Here is a 22,752-nt window from a genome sequence, read left to right on the forward strand (position 1 = left end):
CAAATTCTTCACCGTCACCTCTAGTCAACAGCTAGACGGTTGAAACGTTGCCACAATTGTGTTCCAACAGGACAATGATCACAAACACATCAAAACTGGTTGTGTTGAACACAGCAGACTTACATGAAGCTTCTGGAATGGTCTTCCCAAAGCTCTGAGCTCAGCCCTTCTGGAATATTTGTGGTCTAATCTTTAAATGCAGAGTCCCTGTCAGGAAACCAAACAATTTAAATAAACTGCCACGAAGAGCTGTTAAATATCAGCCTGAATTCATGATGGCGACCAAAACCATCTGGTTGAGCTGCAGCTTGCTAAGGGGCATTGAACCAAATCTTAGTGGCTGTGTATGTATATACAGCAGTGTTCAGAATAATAGTAGTGTTATGTGACTAAAAAGATTAATCCAGGTTTTGAGTATATTTCTTATTGTTACCTGGGAAACAAGGTACCAGTAGATTCAGTAGATTCTCACAAATCCAACAAGACCAAACATTCATGATATTCACACTCTTAAGGCTATGAAATTGGGCTATTAGTAAAAAAAAGTAGAAAAGGGGGTGTTCACAATAATAGTAGTGTGGCATTCAGTCAGTGAGTTTGTCAATTTTGTGGAACAAACAGGTGTGAATCAGGTGTCCCCTATTTAAGGATGAAGCCAGCACCTGTTGAACATGCTTTTCTCTTTAAAAGCCTGAGGAAAATGGGACGTTCAAGACATTGTTCAGAAGAACAGCGTAGTTTGACTAAAAAGTTGATTGGAGAGGGGAAAACTTATACGCAGGTGCAAAAAATTATAGGCTGTTCATCTACAATGATCTCCAATGCTTTAAAATGGACAAAAAAACCAGAGACACGTGGAAGAAAACGGAAAACAACCATCAAAATGGATAGAAGAATAACCAGAATGGGAAAGGTTCACCCATTGATCAGCTCCAGGATGATCAAAGACAGTCTGGAGTTACCTGTAACCAGTGTTGCCACAGTTACTTTGAAAAAGTAATCTGATTACTGATTAGTCCTTGTAAAAGTAACTTAGTTACTTTACTGATTACTCAATTGTAAAAGTAACTAAGTTAGATTACTAGTTACTTTTTTAGTTACTTTCCCAGCTGCTGACAACAACCCTCTGCCACCTCAACATGACAATGATACCTGTTTTGCCAAAACTCACTTTATAATCACCCTTTCTTGACTTCAATGAAAATAAATACTTGTTTTATAAAAAGTAAAATAAAGACCTCTTTCTTGACCTCATATTTAACTGTTGACAGCACTGTAACAGTAAAACTTGCAATTTCAAACCTACATTGTTTATAAATGTAACTATTAAATTCTAACATTTTTCTAACATTTAAATTCTCTAAACATTTTACTTGTCGAAATTATTATTATTTTAAGTAGTATTAGTAGTTGTAGTAAAAAACGGCTTCAAAACTGGACCTTTAATCTAGGGGTGTTGTGAGGGGGCACATCCTTGCCCCACGCCCCCATTCCATCTGGATTCACCCCTGCTTTGGCGTTTGAGCACAAAGAATGGATAACATTTATTTATGCAGAAAACAGGACCAGATTTACAGGTAAGAAAGTTTTATTGCGTTTTCACATCATGTGGTCCTCAGAAAGAGAGTTTAGGTGCATTTGAGTGGAAAATAGTGTTAGTTGTTGAGGCGTCGCGGAGGATCAGCTGTTTTTAACGAGCAGATACAGAGCAACTCAGCTCAGAATTCTAAATAAAGGAGAAAAATAAAGTATAAAAATGTCTTTGTAAAGCTCAGTGCAGGTGTGCTGATCACCGCGCTTTAAGAGGTGAGGACGAGTCGAGCAGCCGCAAAAAACTGGATGAAAAGCTCACAGCTCGCTTAAAGTGGGCAGTTCAGTCGAACCCCGACCTCCTGCCCACAGACCAAGTTTAATGCTGCTGTCGACCCACAATGAAAAATAATAGTAACGCACAGTGACTTGGAGAAGTAACTTTAATCTGATTACTGATTTGGAAAGATTAACGCGTTAGATTACTCGTTACTAAAAAAAGCGGTCAGATTAGAGTAACGCGTTACTAAGTAACGCGTTACCGGCATCACTGCCTGTAAGTGCTGTGACAGTTAGAAGACGCCTGTGTGAAGCTAATTTATTTGCAAGAATCCCCCACAAAGTCCCTCTGTTAAATAAAAGACGTGCAGAAGAGGTTACAATTTGCCAAAGAACACATCAACTGGCCTAAAGAGAAATGGAGAAATATTTTGTGGACTGATGAGAGTAAAATTGTTCTTTTTTGGGTCCAAGGGCCGCAGACCTAAATCCAATTGAGAACTTGTGGGGTGACATCAGAAAGCCCTTTCGGAAGCAAAACCAAAAAATGTTAATGAATTGTGGAATGTTATTAAAGAATCTTGGAGTGGAATAACAGCTGAAAGGTGCCACAAGTTGGTTAACTCCATGCCTCGCAGATGTGAAGAAATGAAAAACTGTGGTTATACAACTAAATACTAGTTTAGTGATTCACAGGATTGCTAAAAAAGCAGTTTGAACATAATAGTTTTGAGTTTGTAGCGTCAACAGCAGATGCTGCTATTATTGTGAACACCCCCTTTTCTACTTTTTTTTACTAATAGCCCAATTTCATAGCCTTAAGAGTGTGCATATCATGAATGCTTGGTCTTGTTGGATTTGTGAGAATCTACTGAATCTACTGGTACCTTGTTTCCCATGTAACAATAAGAAATATACTCAAAACCTGGATTAATCTTTTTAGTCACATAGCACTACTATTTATTCTGAAACTGTACTAGCTGGGGTACCCGGCGCTACCCAGGTTAACCTGTTTTAGACATAAGCCAAATGCCAATCATTTTAATCAAAACAATTGCTCAACATTTGTTTTTGTAATGCTGATGTCTTACAAATGTAATATTTAATGGGCTAAAGTTTGTCCAGCAGAACTATAAGAGGTGGACTCCCCAAACTTAGTGGAAGTACTTGGTTAAAAGACAAACACATTTGAAGTCCTTCATGCAGACTTTGTTTTGCAATCAAATTTATAACAAAATTACACACAAAAGGTAGGTAAAAGTAATTGTAAATATCAATGAATCAAAACTGAGGTAGAGGTGTATTTCACTGTTTTTACATTGCAATTTTACAAACATAAAATGGCTTTAAACAGCAAATGTAAATATTAGAACGTAGAAATATTTCTTCATGAAATTCACTTGGTGTTTTCTGACCATTAGTTTTGAAGAGCCTCTTGCTAGACAATGTTCCTTGTCATGCCACCTGGCGAGTGGATGTACAGCTCTTCTGGGTTACCAACCCTGGAGCAGCCAACATACAACTGGCCGTGGCAGAACACAGGCTCTGCCAGATTCAATCCAACCACCTTAAGGGACTGTCCCTGAGCCTTGATGGACATTGCAAAGCTGGGTTTGACTGGGAACTGCAGACGCCTGAACTCAAATGGCATGTCTGATGGGATAAGTGGTATAAAGACATCTTCTCCCTTCGCCTTGCCTGTCATTACTGTGGCCTCCAAGACTCTTCAAATCAAATCAATTTTATTTATATAGCGCCAAATCACAACAAACAGTTGCCCCAAGGCGCTTTATATTGTAAGGCAAGGCCATACAATAATTACAGAAAAACCCCAACGGTCGAAACAACCCCCTGTGAGCAAGCACTTGGCTACAGTGGGAAGGAAAAACTCCCTTTTAACAGGAAGAAACCTCCAGCAGAACCAGGCTCAGGGAGGGGCAGTCTTCTGCTGGGACTGGTTGGGGCTGAGGGAGAGAACCAGGAAAAAGACATGCTGTGGAGGGGAGCAGAGATCAATCACTAATGATTAAATGCAGAGTGGTGCATACAGAGCAAAAAGAGAAAGAAACACTCAGTGCATCATGGGAACCCCCCAGCAGTCTAAGTCTATAGCAGCATAACTAAGGGATGGTTCAGGGTCACCTGATCCAGCCCTAACTATAAGCTTTAGCAAAAAGGAAAGTTTTAAGCCTAATCTTAAAAGTAGAGAGGGTGTCTGTCTCCCTGATCTGAATTGGGAGCTGGTTCCACAGGAGAGGAGCCTGAAAGCTGAAGGCTCTGCCTCCCATTCTACTCTTACAAACCCTAGGAACTACAAGTAAGCCTGCAGTCTGAGAGCGAAGCGCTCTATTGGGGTGATATGGTACTATGAGGTCCCTAAGATAAGATGGGACCTGATTATTCAAAACCTTATAAGTAAGAAGAAGAATTTTAAATTCTATTCTAGAATTAACAGGAAGCCAATGAAGAGAGGCCAATATGGGTGAGATATGCTCTCTCCTTCTAGTCCCCGTCAGTACTCTAGCTGCAGCATTTTGAATTAACTGAAGGCTTTTTAGGGAACTTTTAGGACAACCTGATAATAATGAATTACAATAGTCCAGCCTAGAGGAAATAAATGCATGAATTAGTTTTTCAGCATCACTCTGAGACAAGACCTTTCTGATTTTAGAGATATTGCGCAAATGCAAAAAAGCAGTCCTACATATTTGTTTAATATGCACATTGAATGACATATCCTGATCAAAAATGACTCCAAGATTTCTCACAGTATTACTAAAGGTCAGGGTAATGCCATCCAGAATGCCATTGTGAGTCGCGTTCCATTGCAGAGCGTGGGTGGATTGAGATTCCGCAGGAGCATGACTGGGGCACAAACTTTGAGCACCAAGCTGTCTGGTGCCAGGCTGTTAAGGAATTCAACTGGGAAGTTAACCACCTCATCTGGATCAAGCACTGTGTCAATTGACATGTAGCTGGAGGCCTGTCCTGGAAGCTGGGCCAGAACCTTAGCACTGATGTCATCCACTGCCAAGTTCTTTGGAGCAAGGGTAGCACACGTGCTCAGCCAGTTGTGGTTCTGGTAGTTACAGTGGAGGTTTGGAAAGACTTTGGCCACCAACTCACATATGTCATGAACAGTGTGACCAAAGGGCAGCTTGACCTGGTCATCCAGAGTGTCAGGTTACCCAGTAACCATAAAAGATAAATAGATAAACAGAATAGATTAAGGCATTAAATTATTGGTTGCTCTTAATTGTCTTTAGGAAGTAAAAGATATCTTACTTTTAACCTTTATGTATCTTGCCAGCTTTTTCCATCTTGTCATAAATGGTGAAAATACAAAGTTTTCAGACAGCAAATCTTCAAACTGTACTGGGTTGTACACCAAAGGTAATTATAGTTTACAGATTCAATAGAATGTTATGTTGAATCAAATAACTTCTTTGGTTGAATGCAAACTGGGCTGTACAGGACAGTCAGGTGCTTAACAGTTGAGAAACCAATGGTACAACACTATGGTCTTACATAAAAGGCTATTTTGGGGGTAATTTTCAGTTCAACTTTTAAAAAAAATGGTACCCGTTTGTTCCCCATGTCATGAGGATTCAGAATGTATATAGTTTTTAGGGCTAGATATTATAGTTTGGGTGGGGTGGAATTAGAATTGACCCCTTTATACTTTTTGTACTCAGGCTTTCTTGATGACATCAACTAACCATAAAAGATAAATAGATAAAGAGAATAGATTAAAAAAATAAATTATTGCCTGCCCAAAACCTTTCAAAAAAAATGGTACCAGTTTGTTCCCCATGTCATGAGGATTCAGAATATATAGTTTTTAGGGCTACATATTACATTGGGAGTTTATCCCGGACAGACAGGCCTTTATGTATATAGATTTGATCCTGTATGTTAATTTGTTGAGTCTGAATTAGAGAGCTAAAATAAATGTGTGCACCAGAGTTTTATTATTCTTTTTTTTTTTTTAAAAAAGTCATTGATGATGTTTGCTGTTCAATCAAAGAAAATGAACACGACGACTGGATGCAGACGTCTGAGCAGAGCTGGAAAACCTGAGCCAGACCTCAGGAGAGAAGATAAGTGATTTTGGGAGCTGCCATGCTCAGCTGCACACCACCACACCACTTCACAGTGAAAAAGACACTTTGACAAGTCAATGGTGGGAATCAAACCAACAACCTTTATGTTTCTGGCCACTAGTAACGAGGCTTTTTGAAATAACAGAGCAGTCGCTGTTCAGTTCTTCTGTCCTGATTTATTTCACCGTGTGACAGCTACAGCACGTGGACGGACTCGCTACAGATACACAGCACCTGCAAAACAACGTCCAGCGTCACGTCACCCCGAAACACATCTCGTAGCACAGCGAGCGCGCGCGTGTGTGATGAGAAATCGGTGTCCTTTGGTTTTAGTGTAACAACACAAAATGTTCATCTGTTTGTGTACAAAAGTCATTTTTGTGGCTCTGAAGGTGAGAAAAAGGCAGCGACTTGGTGCCAGAAGCAAATCACAGAAAACAACATTTCAGCAACGAACCAAAGTCAAAGTTGCAGCCAGATGAAGCAAAGTTCAAACCAAAGTCACCATTAGCTCTGTGCTTCAATACAACCAAGAATTTTTTTTTTTTTTTTTTTTGTCCTCTCTATGACCAGGGTCAGCAGCACCTGGTAAACATCACTGCACCTCCTAACTCTCTTACATAGGTCGGGTCAGCTCTGGGACGTGGTTCCAGAGCTGCTTTGGGTCCTGGATGCAGATCACCAGTTTGTCCCCAATCCTGCCAGGTGAGAGGCCAAAATCTTTGGATGTCAGCAACTGGTGCAGTGCTGAGGGATGGTCCACGGCGCTGGTCTGTGCCCCGCCTTTGTCCAAAATGTTCCAATCGGAGCAAAGTGACAAGATAGATCAGCATAGAGAGCTGTGATTGGATCTTGACCGCCATCACAACAGGGACACACCCACCTGTCTGAATGAACAAGGACACGCCCACTTACACCTGGCTGCTTCAGGTGTGATTAATTTCAAGGAGGTGGAGATTTACCGCTGGTCTACCAGGGAGGTTCTGTAGTGTGGTGCATGTTTGACCGACGGGACATTTTTGTCTGTTGGCAGTGCTGCAGAATGGTGGTGCGTCTGTGGGTTTTGGAGCTAATTTGGCCTCGGCGCTCTGCAGCGGAGCGTATGATCCTGCTCCAAACAACATGAACAACATGTCTGTTAGCATTTTCATTAATTTGAACAATATTTCTATCTTAATAGAAACAAGTGTGTACGTTGGGCACACAATGAGTTGTGATCTGGATCTGGTGCTAACACGTTAGCTTGTGTTAAACGGGAAATGAGAAACTTCCTGTCAGCTCACATGCTAACTGAGCTAGCTCACTAAGGCACAGTTAGGTCCATAAATAATTGGACACACAGCTGTCGCTCGTTAAACCATCTACCCTGGATTTAAAATGGATTGATTACATCCAATCAGGTGAACAGAGGAAACCTATTTGGACAATATGTCCACTCAGGTGTGTATAGACAGAGTTTGAAGATCTGTTTGGAATTGTTGCTGTGAGCGTTTGTCTTAGACATCAGCACAGCAGGAGCCCAAATCAGATACCTGCTGTTTTCTTCCTGGTTAACTTCACTGTGAAACACTTGGCCATATTAAGAACATCCTGCAAGGAGGAATTCAGTGTCCAATTGTTGGCAGATCTTCAGCAGCATAAATACAATTCAGCAAACTAGAAGCAGTAAGGCGTGGATGGGAGTGTAGCCTCGGATTTGCAACCAACTGGTAAAGGTGACGACTTAATTTGTGATCACATTTGCTTGCGAACATACATTTTACATACATGGGGACTGTTCCCACCGCGCAGTCCCCGTTCCCCTCCGTCCAGTCACTGTTCCCACCGCGCAGTCCCCGTTCCCCTCCGTCCAGTCACTGTTCCCACCGCGCAGTCCCCGTTCCCCTCCGTCCAGTCACTGTTCCCACCGCGCAGTCCCCGTTCCCCTCCGTCCAGTCACTGTTCCCACCGCGCAGTCCCCGTTCCCCTCCGTCCAGTCACTGTTCCCACCGCGCAGTCCCCGTTCCCCTCCGTCCAGTCACTGTTCCCACCGCGCAGTCCCCGTTCCCCTCCGTTCACTGTTCCCACCGCGCAGTCCCCGTTCCCCTCCGTTCACTGTTCCCACCACGCAGTCCCCGTTCCTCTCCGTTCAGTCACCGTATCCACCACGCAGTCCCCGTTCCCCTCCGTTCAGTCACCGTATCCACCACGCAGTCCCCGTTCCCCTCCGTTCAGTCACCGTATCCACCACGCAGTCCCCGTTCACTGTTCCCACCACGCAGTCCCCGTTCCCCTCCGTTCACTGTTCCCACCACGCAGTCCCCGTTCCCCTCCGTTCACTGTTCCCACCACGCAGTCCCCGTTCCCCTCCGTTCACTGTTCCCACCACGCAGTCCCCGTTCCCCTCCGTTCAGTCACCGTATCCACCACGCAGTCCCCGTTCCCCTCCGTTCAGTCACCGTATCCACCACGCAGTCCCCGTTCCCCTCCGTTCAGTCACCGTATCCACCACGCAGTCCCCGTTCCCCTCCGTTCAGTCACCGTATCCACCACGCAGTCCCCGTTCACTGTTCCCACCACGCAGTCCCCGTTCCCCTCCGTTCACTGTTCCCACCACGCAGTCCCCGTTCCCCTCCGTTCACTGTTCCCACCACGCAGTCCCCGTTCCTCTCCGTTCAGTCACCGTATCCACCACGCAGTCCCCGTTCCCCTCCGTTCAGTCACCGTATCCACCACGCAGTCCCCGTTCCCCTCCGTTCAGTCACCGTATCCACCACGCAGTCCCCGTTCACTGTTCCCACCACGCAGTCCCCGTTCCCCTCCGTTCACTGTTCCCACCACGCAGTCCCCGTTCCCCTCCGTTCACTGTTCCCACCACGCAGTCCCCGTTCCCCTCCGTTCACTGTTCCCACCACGCAGTCCCCGTTCCCCTCCGTTCAGTCACCGTATCCACCACGCAGTCCCCGTTCCCCTCCGTTCAGTCACCGTATCCACCACGCAGTCCCCGTTCACTGTTCCCACCATGCAGTCCCCGTGCCCCTCCGTTCACTGTTCCCACCACGCAGTCCCCGTTCCTCTCCATTCAGTCACCGTATCCACCACACAGTCTCCATAGCTGCTGTGCGGTAGCTGTATAGTCACCGTACCCATCATTCAGTCACCGTCCCTGCCAGAGTCTTCGTGCAGCCACCCTAACTGCTGTAGAGTCACCGTAACCAATGAACAGCTTCATGGTTTTACTAATGACTCGTGTCTCCACCAGAGAAAATGACTCAAACGAGCAGCATCCACTCAACCTCGTCCCTTCAACAACAGCTGGAGCCCTTTAAGCATCTGTTAAAAGGGAGTTTTTCCTTCCCACTGTCACCAAGTGCTTGCTCACAGGGGGTCGTTTTGACCGTTGGGGTTTTTCTGTAATTATTGTATGGCTTTTGCCTTACAATATAAAGTGCCTTGGGGCAACTGTTGTTGTGATTTGGCGCTATATAAATAAAATTGATTTGATTTGATTAAAGTCTTATAAAAGTCCAAAGGGCCCAGAAGAACCGTTTGGCACAGCTTGGTCCAGTCAGCACCAAACAATCCACTGACTCCTTTACTGTGTTTCTCATTTATATTTTTCAAAGCCATAATCAGTGGTGGGCACAGAACCAAAAAATTCGATAACAGATAATCAGCTAACTGAAAAGTTATCTATTATAAAGATAAACCACCCAAAAATTGATCAGAAGCTGCAGATAACCAATAATTTCCAGTATTGTCTCCGGTACACTTGCAACTACTAACAAGCTGATTTTGAGTTTTAACACCACGATCACTTCTGGAAGCATCAAAAGCGACGACAGACCCAAACAATGAGTTAGCACTTCTGTCTTTGAGTGTCCTGTCCCCTGCAGGAAGCTCCAGTTTACTACATAGCTTCCAGCAGCAAAGCTCAACTCTCTACTCAATAACAGCGTCACAGTGAGGTGGAGGTCTTGGAAAATAAAGCAATGCTGTCTTATGGTTTGGTTTATAAATAAAATGAATACTGATAGAATAACTCCATTAATGTCAATTCTGTCATTTGTACAACGATAAAATATAACATTTTAATTTTAAATAATGCACTAATTCTGAAGTTTTGTAACAAACACAGACAGATGGCAAAGGATTCTGGGTAAAATGTGCCTCCGCTAACACTGATTGGTTGACTCATTCTTTCTATGTAAACCAACACGTTAATGTTGTGTGTTGGTGTTAACATATAAATGGACTTTTGTAAAATATGCCATTTTTTTGTAAAAAAAAAAAAAAAAGCATTTTCAAAAAAAAAAAAAAAAAAAGCCAAGTTGCAATTAGATAACCGCTTGATATAACCTGTGTCAAAATAAATAGAACACTGCCAACTACTGGACTCTCAGTACTAGCGCGAATGCTGCCATGAACACTACTGGCCAGTAGATGGCAGTAGAGACCGTGAAAACGTGCCAAGACAAAATTCCAGATAACCCCTGTCTGCTACACTTAAGATGCGTGGAATTTAATAAACACAAACTGAATTTCAGACATCTTATATATATATATTGCTCTGGAACAAACACGATAGACAGTGTTTGACATAAGCAGGACTCTAAATAGCAAACAGGAATCGATTGAAAATAATGAGAAGCAACCTGAGCAGCTTCTGGCATTTTTACATAAAACAAACACAATAACATCTATAAACCCAGAGAATATATTCAAGAGTTTTAGGCATAATATACAAAGAGTTTAATGCCGTTGTCTGTGTGGAGCCTGATCAGAGCATCTCAAATGCATTTCTTCTGTCATGAATGTACTGAGATTACCCATAATGCACCTGAACACAGCATGTCCATACTAAAACCTTCAAAATTAGTGCAATACTTTAAAACTAAAACATATATCTGATATTTTCACTTTATAAAACTTCAGACGTGACGTTAATTTCAATTTGTCCGAAATTAGTTTAGTTAAAAATTTTAACCATAAGTTAAAACTGTATGCCTCTGGATGACTTGAGTGATATTGCCAGCATATCAGTATGGGGTCAAAAGAAATGAGTCTTTTTTTGTGACCAGTCCTCCTTTGTTTGTAGAGGATAGAGTGGTTTCTTCTAGAACCAGCTCTTCTGTTTACGGTGGATAGAACTGTGTATCTACTATAAAACATTTAATAGGTAGGTACTTAACTGATTTTAGATTTCATAGATCTTTGTAACTATTAAGCTTTGTTTACGTCTGCAAAAATATGTTAGTGGTCTAAAAATGATTGGACCAAAACTTAGTCCAATGACAGTTTTCAAAAGCTAAGCCGGTCATGAAAACATTATTTTCGATAGTTAGCGGGTTAGCGGAACTGTGCCCACCACTGGCCATAATGACATCACAAAGCAGCTCATCACTTCATCCAAGTTCTTTATCAAAGGTGGTGTTCTCCTGTTTGAGATTTTTCACTTTCACATGGTGACGTCAAGATTTTAACAACCCTGTGCTGAGGGGGCAGTTTTTCCTCTGCATGCACCTGAAGTCTGAGTTTCTTACGTTAGCGAAAAATTTTATGAGAATCTGTGTGGAAACAAATTTTATTTAAAGGACTCTTATTTTTATTTTGCTGTATGCATCAGGTTTCGTGCTGTGGCTTGCATCACAGCTCATGAAATGGGCGGGACTAAGCTGCCAAAACCTATGATATCAGCGTGAAACCAAAAACATCTCGGCATGTTATAGGATCTCTAGAGGAAGCATTGTCAGTTGTTAATTTATTGTTGTGGCTTTGTGGGTTACTGTTTTTGTTTTTTTGGTGCAGTGGGTGATTTTTGGTGAGGATTATTTTCTTGCTCTTGAATGCTGCGTTTTGGGATTGAACCTGCTGACTTTCAGTTTGGGGGAAACCAACTGAGTCGAACCTTCTGGCCTCCAGTTCTGCAAAGTTAATTTTAAAACATAACTAACTGATATGTGACTGTTTAATCAACAGCAGGTTGGTTCACATGAACCACCTGGTTCCTGAACCTCCGTGCACTGGGTTCAGGAACCAGGTGTCCAGATTTTCTTTTAGCCTCCAAATAAATTGGTAAATGGACTGCATTTATATCGCGCTTTTCCAACTGCATCAGACGCTCAAAGCGCTTTACAATAATGCCTCACATTCACCCCGATGTGAGGCTGCTGCCACACAAGGTGCTCACTACACACCGGGAGCAATAGACCTTGCCCAAGGGCCCTTAGTGATTTTCTGGTCAGGCTGGGATTTGAACCGAGGATCCTCTGGTCTCAAGCCCATCACCTTAGCCGCGAGACTATCACCTCCACCTTCCTATTTGGCTTTGTGACACAAAGCCAAATAGGAAGAAGCTGCTTCATTACATCGACTGTTTGGAAATATGTTTCAAACAGTAAATTCTCCAGTTGCTTCTGGAAATTCTACTGTTCCAAACTGCTTCAGAAACTAAATATTTTGAAACTCTAAAACCAGCCATTTCAGAAAACTTGTTTTGAAATGTTACATACATTTGCTTCAGAAAATGAGTCTGGTTTCACATATTCAAAACATAAAACATTTGGTTCAGAATGCAGTGCCACTTTTGAAACTCAACACTAAATGAATCCAAGTGCTTGGAAAAGATTGTCTTGAACAAGTTCATTCAGAAAATGTTTCACTTTCAAAATACTAAACCTAATTATTTCAGAAAATGATCATTGTTTCAAAACATGATCCAACTGCTTCAGAATACAATTTTTGTTTTGAAACACTGAGTCAGACCTGTGGAATAAAGAATCATTAAAAACTGGCAGTTTCAAAATGCTAAACCTTATTATAAAGTGAACAAGCTGCTTCAGAAAATGATACAAAACAGATTAACATATTAATTGCTTCAGAAGACAATTTAAATGTCAGAAAATCGATGAATGAAGCACTTGCATATGTTAGCGAATGAACTCTTTCAGAAAATGGCTTGAGCTTCAAAATGTTAAACCCGAGTGATTCTGAAACTTAAAGCTGCAAAACAAAGTGAACCAATGGATTCAGAATTTAACTCCGTTTTCATGTTTGTATGAACTGTTTGCTTCACAATCCAATCAGTTTTCAAAACAATCAGTGAAGTGCAAAATATTATTTTGAGCCAACTTCTCAAATAACTAAGTCCAAATGTTGCAGAAAGTGAGTCAGTGTTTCAAAATACATCAAATAAAAAGCTGCTTCAGAATATTTTTTTTCAAAGTGCACATTTGTTTCAGAATACAGCTGCAATTTTGAAACAATGAGTCAAAAGATTCTGGGCTAATTCCTTTAGAAGAATGACAATTGAAAAAAAATGGCAAACCTATGTTTTAGAAAAATGGCACATGATTCAAATGCTCAAAACCACGAACCATCTACTTCAAAGATTGTTCTCAAACCACATGACCCAGTGGCTTCAGAATACAGTTTCAGATTTGAAACAGTAAATGAGTTAATTGGTTGCAAGAAAATGTTTGAATCAATTTCTTCAGTAAATGACTTCAAAGCACTAAACCCCATTGTTCCAGAAACTCAATTTTCAAAATGTGATCCAGTTGTTTAAAAGGAACGACTTAAATGCTTCAGAATACAGTTTCAGATTTGAAACATTCAATGAATCAAGTGTTTGGAATAAATATATATATATATTTTTTAAAATGTTTTGAACTTAATGGTTTGAAAACATGAAACGCTGATTGTTTCAGAAAAGGCCTCAGTTGCAAAAGTGTCAAATCACAAAATGATCCAACTGCTTCAGAAAATCTCATTTTTCACCTTCTGAAAAGACGAGACACCAATTGAAACACTGATTGAATCAGGTGCCGGAGCCGCTTCAGAAGAAGACCAGGCGCGCCCTGCTGGCCACGCCCCCTCAGGACTGGCTGACGGCCAGTGTGTTGACGTAGCCGCGCGGGCACATGTCGTTCTCGGACACGCAGTGCGACACGTGCGCCGCGCCGCGGCCGCCGCTCGGCCTCCGCAGGCCGCGCACCGCCACGCACTGCTCCACGAGCTCCACGAGGCCGCACAGCAGGAAGAAGACGTTCTTAAACATGAAGAGCGACGCCGGCGCCTCGTGCACGAACACCTGCAGGCAGCGCACCGCCAGCAGCGGCGCGTTCACGGCCAGGCTCGTGCAGAAGCGCGCACACAGCCAGCGGCAGCGCAGCTCGGAGGCGGTGAGCTCGTGCAGCCAGACCACCGGAACCGCCAGGACCACGAAGAACACCGACAGCACGGTGTAGCGCAGGTGCGCGTGCGCGGCGGCGGGGGGACCGTCGGGCGCGAGCAGCAGCAGCTCCAGCAGCGCGAAGCCGTCCAGCAGGTCCACGCACGTGCTCAGGAAGCAGCTGTGGGCGTGGTGGCGCGTGGCGCCGTTGGGATCCTCCACGAGCGAGTTGACGAGGCAGAAGAGCAGCGGCGCGGACAGCAGCACCGCGGCGCGCAGGCCCGTCAGCCCGCACGGCACCTGGGCGGCGATCTGCGCCGCGATGGACGTCTCCAGGATCAGCACCACCTTCGGTGTGCAGGCGATGACGTAGATGAGCCAGGCCAGGTAGGCGTAGGTGAACTCGCCCAGGCTGCAGCCGAAGATGGAGCTCTTCTGGTGGAAGCCGCAGGCGCGCTCCCGCTTGCTGCGCGCGTTGCGCATGAAGAACATGCCCCAGCCGGAGACCACCACCAGGTCGGTGGCGATCCACGAGCACCAGTACAGGTCGTTGAAGATGATGAGGTAGAAGTCCAGCACGCCGCCCTGCAGCACCAGGATCACGAAGCACAGCGCCTTGTAGACCAGGCTGCGCGCGGGTCCGTGCGCCAGCAGCGGCGCGCTCTGCGCCAGCTCCCCGGAGCTCGTCATGGTGCGGGATGGGACCGGAACCGGGACGGACGGGCGCTGCCTGCCTGTCTGCTGCACGCGAGCACGCCGCCGGCGGCTCCGTGCACGCGCTCGGTTTGGCTCCAACGCGCGCCCGCAGAGCACCGTGACGATGACGATCGCGCGTGCCCGTAGTTGCTTCGGGAAGAACATCCGGCGAAAAGCTTGTGGCAAATCAGCACACAGGTCCACAAAAAGAAGAAAAAAAGATCAATAAAAGGAATGAAAACGAAAGAAGGAAAATAGAACTTTGTTTCTTATTTCTTCCTCATTAAAAAAGCTGAATATAACTATGACGTCATTTTGACGCTGTATCATCTGTTCACAGGACGACAAACTTCTGATACTTTTATCCATTAAAGTTTTTTATTTTTTTTCTGTCAAACACTCACTGAAAGATTTGACTTTTTATCTTCAGAAACAGTTGCTGAGGAGATGACATCCCCCCAACAATCAGTATGAATTAAAATGAGTCATGTGACCAGCAACGGAGCATTTTTTGTTTTATGTTACAAAGACAAAATCCAGAATATCTGTGACCTTGAGAATTAACCCCAAGGTGACTGTGATCAAATGGTGTCAGGGTTCACTCAAGTACATCCTCATGCTACATATGAAGGAAACCGCTCACTCCCAGTCTTGGGACACAGACCTTGGACAAGTTCAGAGATGACCTATTTAAGAGGTTAAAAGGTCACATTCTGTTTCATTGCCTTGTGTTTTGTTTTTGAGTGGTGGTGCTGACAGCCAATCAGAGTCGTAAAAGTGCTTCATTCATGTTTATGTGACATGTTTCTGACATATTATGTAAAAGCTTAGTAAGAAATAAACAGCTAAATAATAAATGTGTGTGTATATGTATAGACACACACACACACACACACATGTTGCACTGGGGCACCAATTAAGCAACTGCAAATTCCAAAGAGCACAAGTCTCCTACAGCTGAGGGGAACCAACAGCACGCTGTCATTCCATGAATGAGCAGGTTGCCCCCAAATGCATTGAGTCAGCCCCCCCGCCCCCCCGTATGTATGTGGACCATGAAGCAGGTGCAGGTTTGTGTTCGTCTTCACTTCCTCCACATTCTGCTGCTTCTCACTTAATATTTGCTCAAAGAGATAAACATCAATAAAAACAGATCTGATGTTTAATTTATGACCGTCGGACTGTTTTGGATGCACACGTACGGCTCAGGTTCATAAGTATTGGGACAAGAACTTAAAAAAATTTCTTCCCCATCAGAATCTGAGCACAAAACCTTTTTTTTTTTTCTTTTTTTTTTTTTTTACAAAAATTCCATGAAGCAGCCGTCATGTTGACTTTCAGCTTTAATTCAAGAAGTTTCATAAAAATATGACATTAACCATTTATGAATTACAGTGATTTTAATTATTGGACAAACTAAACCTGATTAATGTTCATATGTAAATAATCCATTTTATGGGCAGTTTCCTTTAGACATGAACATTTTCCATCAGTCATTCAGAAATAAGTACGGACAGGAGCTGTGCACCAAGGACCGTCTGAAGGAAATCCTGTTGGGATGAGTTTTTGTTGCTGTGTGTTGTGTCTTGTAACTGTCTCCGTCCCTGAGTGATTTCTGTCCACTGAGACGTCCCGCTGGCCCCTGAGTCCCCGACTGGTCTTTCTCGAGTCTTTGTTTGGTCCCATTTGTTCCGTTGGAGCCGTGAGCAGCTCAGTGGGTATAAATGTCTCCTCAGACAGACATTTCTTTGTCAGAAGACGGGGATCAGTCTGTAAACTACAAAGAAAAAAACAGGATAAGAACATACAGGGGCCTAGAAGTGTCATCACAAACTGTTTTGCATGTGGAGAGATGTGTTTTACTACATTGTGCACAAATTTCACTACATGTGCACGTTGTAGTAAAATGTGCACGTTTTGTTAAATTATGCAGTCATTTACTATATTGTGTTCTCATTTTACTAGAGTGTGAGCTCATTTTAAGCACTAAAATGAACACACAATTCATTAAAATGAGAGCACAATTTTAGTGAACACCGTTATAAAACGTGTCCACACTCAACTTGAACGGGGCCACAATTTGTACATCGTGCACTCAATATATTTCGTCTTGACCAGATTCAGTTTCTCTCAGACTCAAGCTGAGCATCTCAGTGAGGCTCAGCTTCCCCTAAAATGTCAAAAAATTAAATGGTCAAATACGTACAGTTTGTTATCATTTCATTAACTACAAATGCGTCAGAACACCTTCATTTTGAAGATGAGTTCATTCAGAATCAGCTAGTTATCACAAATCGATTGGATCTATTTTGTTAACTTCTCAAATCTTTTTTCTCATTCGGTCTGTGGTCAGTGTGTTTTCCTGTAGAAGCCGAGCGTCTGTTGACTTCAGTGGAACGGCCTGGAAAGGTTTTTTTCATTGCCATGAAACATGACGGTCATTGGATAAAGCCACGATTTTGTCCCTCCCCCCTGAATGCTGAGCATGTCTGGGGGTGAATGGAGCTGTGGGCGGGCCTGGACTCTGGAGTTCTGCACTATGACTGGATGATCAGTTGAAAGGCCGAATCCTGTTTTGATTTACAGCTATAGAAATGTGAGAATTAGTTTGCGTATTTATGCATTTTTGAATTTATGCCAAAGTGTGATCTCGGTGAGTTACTCCCTGCTTCATTCTTCAGTGTTTAAAAGTCATTGCATGTTAATTAACGTCCCAGTTCACAACACAACATCAAAGTATTCATGATTATAAGTCTATCCAGGCATATGTGGTAATAATTAGTGGTTGCTGATGCATTTTATTCATGAAAATTAGTGACAGAGAAACCAAAGTGGTTTTGAACCATTGAATCAATATGAAGCAATGGTTCAGTGTTTTGAAGGTTTGATACAATTACATATGGTGACATCTGCTGGCCAATCTTTAACATTTGCAGGGAACAATGTCATGAAACAGTCAGACTTTATGTGTGTTTATTAATAATAATAATAATAACAAATAAATTGACAAATTTTATGACATAAGCCGACAGTGAGCTTCCCATCTCTTTGACAGACCAGCAGCTGCCACTGGTCTTGACACATGTATCTTATCTTAAACATGAGCACTACCTTGGATTTGCTGTGGCAAACCTGAGTGCACACGGGAGCAGCAGAAGGGACGTAACAACTTCAAAGTGAATCGCTGTTTTAAATCAAATTACACCTCTTTCCAAACGTTGTAATACAGACAACAAACTACAACTTCGCCAACAGCCAATCAACAACTTCCAGTTGTTGATTGGCTGTGCACAGTTGATAGTTAATTGCTTGGGAGTGGATCAGGGAGAGTTAGAAATCTTGCATGGCAGGTGCCCTCCAGGAACAGGGTTGGTGACCCTTGCTGTAATGACTCCTGAATGTATTTGTTCATAGCAACACGTTCTGGTGCAGACATAGAGAATAATTTACCCCAGGGAGGACTAGTTCCTGCAGTAGCTTGATGGCACAATCGAAAGATCGATGCAGTGGTAAAGATTTAGCCTTAGCTTTGCTAAAACCGTCGGCTAAGTCGTGGTAACACTGCGGAACTTCGGAGAGGTCTGGATTCGAAACTGGTATCTTAACAGTGGAACTAGACAGACAACGTCCCGCACAGGTGGGTCCCCAGGAACTAATCTGCCCCTTAGACCAGTCAAAGTTTGGGCTGTGTTTCTCTAACCACTGCCCATCTCTCGAAGAAATTGTCTGATGCTGAGCAAAATTATAACATTGGTGACCAGGAACTGTTGGCGGTGAAAGTGGCCTTGGGCTATTTTCTTCAGTCGGTTAAATTTCATTCTTTCCTACCATCCAGGCCCTAAAAACAGAAAAATGGATGTGCTTGGGAGCCGTCTTATGTACCCTCAGAACCAAGCACCATTCTCCCCGCGTCAAACTTTGTGTCCGTCATTACATGGGATATAGAGACTAAGGTCAAATCGGCTATACACAACATTCCCAACCCACTGGGGTGTCTGAGAGGGTGTCTATATGTTCCTCACGCACTGAGGGATGAAGTCATTCGGTGGGGGCATGACAGCCAGTTCGCGTGTCACCCGGGCATCAGGAGAACCATACAAATCATTCAGGAAAGGCTTTGGTGGCTACGTATGCTGGTAGATATTACCAACGATGTAAAGGCATGTCATCTGTGCGCTATGCATAAATCATCCACCAGCTCAACGGCAGGCAAACTCCTTCTGTTGCCAATTCCCACATGACCCTGGTCGCACATAACCATTGTCTTTGTAACTGGTCTTCCGCCCTGTAAGGGGAATACCATTATTCTGACTGTTGTAGATAGATTGTCTAAAATGGTACATTTTGTACCCCTACCAAACTTATCTACTGCTAAAGAAACTGCTGAAGCTTTGTTTTTCTTTCTGGAAAGAATTCTGCCACCTGCTTGGGGTCTCTTCCAGCCGCACCTCTGGGTATCACCCACAGGCAAACGGACAAACGGAAAGGGTTAATCAGGAGATTGAGAAGGGCCTCTGACTGTTGTTTGTGTATATGCACCGAACAGCAGTTTGGAGTATTCAGCCTTCTTGGAGTCCCTGAATGGAGTCCTGTATGGGGCTCAGGTGGGGGACTCCATTGTTCTGCTGGGGGACTTCAATGCACACATGGGAAATGACAGAGACACCTGGAGAGGTGTGACTGGGAGGAACGGCCTCCCCGATCTAAACCCGAATGGTCGTTTGTTATTGGACTTCTGTGCTAGTCACGGACTGTCCATATTGAACACCATTTTCAAACATAAGGATGCTCTTAAGTGCACATAGTACCAGAGCACCCTAGGCCGAAGTTTTGTAATGGCCCCTGCCATCTTAAATGTATTTATGGTGTTGTCATCTAATGTGTCTGTTGTGTGTTTTGAGGTCTTGGCCACTGGGAGGTGCTGGGTAGGCTTCCTGCCAGGGGGCTATAAAAGGAGGGAGTTTCTGCCTCCTGGAGAACCTCCTCCTCCTCCTCCCTCTTCTGGAGCACGGTCTGGGGAGCAGCTGCGTTTGGTTCTGGCCTGACTGTGGTCCTGGGTTCGTCTTGCTATGTCCTTCTTCTATGTCTTCTTTTTTATCTTTTTATTTTATAATAAAGTCTCTACAAAGGGTTAAAAAAGACTACACTTCCATGTGTGCCTCACTTTTTGTTGTGGCTTGTGAGCCGGGCCGTAACAAATGGGGGCTTGTCCGAACAGGTTTTTGATGTTTTGCTTTCCCTAGACTTGTGTTCAGGCATGTGGTAAAGTTTGGGGTTTTTGCGCGGGGAGGTTTGCAGCCGAGTGTGAAGCGTCCGAGATGAAAATCAGCACCTCCAAATCCGAGGCCATGGTTCTTGACCGGAAAAAGGTGCTTTGCCCTCTTCAGGTCGGTGGAGTGTCCTTGCCTCAAGTGGAGGAGTTTAAGTATCTCGGGGTCTTGTTCACGAGTGAGGGACGGATGGAGCGTGAGATCGATAGACGGATCGGTGCAGCATCTGCAGTGATGTGATCGCTGTATCGGACCGTCGTGGTGAAGAGAGAGCTGAGTAGGGGGGGCAAAGCTCTCGATTTACCAATCGATCTATGTTCCGATCCTCACCTATGGTCATGAGATTTGGCTCATGACCAAAAGAACGAGATCGCAAGTACAAGCGGCCGAGATGAGTGTCCTCCGCAGGGTGGCTGGGCGCTCCCTTAGAGATAGGGTGAGGAGCTCGGTCACTCGGGAGGAGCTCGGAGTCGAGCCGCTGCTCCTCCACGTCGAAAGGAGTCAGTTGAGGTGGCTCAGGCATCTTTTCCGGATGCCCCCTGGACGCCTCGCTGGAGAGGTGTTCCGGGCACGTCCCAATGGGAGGAGGCCCCGGGGAAGACCCAGGACACGCTGGAGGGACTACATCTCTCAGCTGGCTTGGGAACGCCTTGGGGTTCCCCCGGAGGAGCTGGGGGAGGTGTGTGTGGATCGGGAGGTCTGGGCGGCTTTGCTTGAGCTGCTGCCCCCGCGACCCGACTCCGGATAAAGCGGAAGAAAATGGATGGATGGATGGATGGTTTTTGCGCGTCTCATTTTTACAGCTGGTGCTTGTTTGGCGGTGATCTACTGTTGAGTGGAGCAGGTGTGTCGCGTGGAGGCGCGGCTCACAGTACATTGCAGTGAGGATGCACAGGAGCGTGTTTTTGCATTTTTTTTCTTTGGACGGCGTGGTGCGTTCTGTTGGACACAACCGAGGAAATATAGGTGAGTGAAGTGTTGCAGTTTGTGCACGAGCATTGAGCTCTGTTTTGTTGCTGTGTCTCCTGGTAAGGTAAGTGGCTTTGCTGCTTCAGGCGTGGTCTGTTTGTTTTTTTGATAGTGTAGTGGGGATGCGGTTGGCATTCACTGTGTTACAGTGTTGTCAGGAGCAGTCCATGAGAAATATTTTCTCGCTGGTTGTGTGCTTAAAACCAAACCATGTAAAGAGCTAGGTAAGTTGGTTAGGCAGAGTTTTGTTGAGTAGATATTGAATATAGGGGACCCAGTTGCATTGGGCATCGTGCTGTGCACGTTTGAGCACTTCAATTTGCAGTGTATTGACTCGGTTTGTGTGTGATTACGTGGCACGGTGTGTGCGCATAATTTTGGCTAGTTATGGACAAACTAGCCAAAACTAGGCTAGGGTTTCGTGGCTAATCCCACAAGGGAGAAGCTTAATGGTTTTGTCAAAGATAATCTGGTGGTAATTGCGGCTCATTTTGACATTCCAGTTATAAGTCGGGATAAGAAAAAAGCTATCAAACAACAAATTGATGACGCGTTGGATGCAAAGGTCGTGTTTTTTCCTGCTGCATCAGATGTGACTCAGGTGGCAGCTGGCACAGCTGACGCTGATTTGCGCAAATTGGAGTTGCAGCTGGAAAGTCAGCTTAAGCTCCAAGAGCAGGAAATGCAGGCTAATCTCAGGGAGAAAGAAATTCAGTTAGAACAACGTAAACTGGATTTGGAAGAAGCGCAGAGACGCGATGCATGTGTCTGGTGTGCGGACTGTTAATTCTGGAGAAGCAGACTTTGACGTTAATAAGTGCATTCGATTTATTCCACCGTTCATTGAAAAGGACGTGGATAAATATTTGGTTATGTTTGAGTGCGTGGTACTGACATTAAAGTGGCCGAGGGAGGTTTGGCCGTTGCTGTTACAATGTGTGTTTACAGGTAAAGGTCAGGAGGCGTGTGCTTCCTTATCACTGGAAGACAGTTTGGTTTATGACAAAGTGAAAAGCGCCGTGGAGAGAGCGTATAAGCTTGTGCCAGAGGCTTATAGACAGAAATTTCAGCGTTATAAAAAACTTGATCATCAAAATTATGTAGAGTTTGGACGTGACAAAACTGCGTTGTTTGACCGTTGGTGCGCTGCGCAAAATGTAAAAAATTTTGATCAGCTGCGAGATCTAATTTTGATGGAAGAGTTCAGGAATGGTAAATGGACTGCATTTGTATATAGCGCTTTTCCATCTGCATCAGACGCTCAAAGCACTTTACAATAATGCCTCACATTCACCCCGATGTCAGGGTGCTGCCATACAAGGCGCTCACTACACACCGGGAGCAATAGGGGATTAAAGGCCTTGCCCAAGGGCCCTTAGTAATTTTCCAGTCAGGCGGGGATTTGAACCCATGATCTTCTGGACCCAAGCCCAACACCTTAACCACTAGACCATCACCTCCCCAGGAACTGTGTACCAGAGAGGATTGCAACTTATATCAGTGAGCAAAAGGCTGCGAATGTGTCGGATGTTGCTGTTTTGGCGGATGAGTACGTATTGACTCATAAGTCTTTTTCACAAAATGGGACTCCAAACCTGTGTCTTGGTTCCAGTGTGCCAACAGAGGGTCGCACTGAGGGCTTTGGTCAGTCCAGTTGGGTGAAACGGGGATGTAAAAACTCTGTTTTGCGTGACAGTGATCGGGTGTGTCATCACTGTCACATGCGTGGGCACATTAAAGCAGATTGCGTTCT

General features: G+C 44.3%; 1 protein-coding gene across 1 annotated transcript; it reads right to left on the reverse strand.

Annotated features, from left to right (window-relative positions):
• Positions 1-13,680: 13,680 nt before the first annotated feature.
• tmem121b (transmembrane protein 121B) lies at positions 13,681-14,904 on the reverse strand. The gene has a single exon (XM_034163554.1). The coding sequence runs from the start codon at positions 14,752-14,754 to the stop codon at positions 13,768-13,770; it is 987 nt and encodes a 328-aa protein (XP_034019445.1). The 5' UTR covers positions 14,755-14,904; the 3' UTR covers positions 13,681-13,767.
• Between the last annotated feature and the right edge of the window lie 7,848 nt (positions 14,905-22,752).

The sequence above is a fragment of the Thalassophryne amazonica genome, chromosome 22, assembly GCF_902500255.1.
Source record: "Thalassophryne amazonica chromosome 22, fThaAma1.1, whole genome shotgun sequence".
In the NCBI taxonomy this organism is placed as follows: Eukaryota; Metazoa; Chordata; class Actinopteri; order Batrachoidiformes; family Batrachoididae; genus Thalassophryne; species Thalassophryne amazonica.

Bases quoted from the DNA above. Each gene is read 5' to 3' on its own strand.
- tmem121b (XM_034163554.1), bottom strand. From the start codon at position 14,754: ATGACGAGCTCCGGGGAGCTGGCGCAGAGCGCGCCGCTGCTGGCGCAC.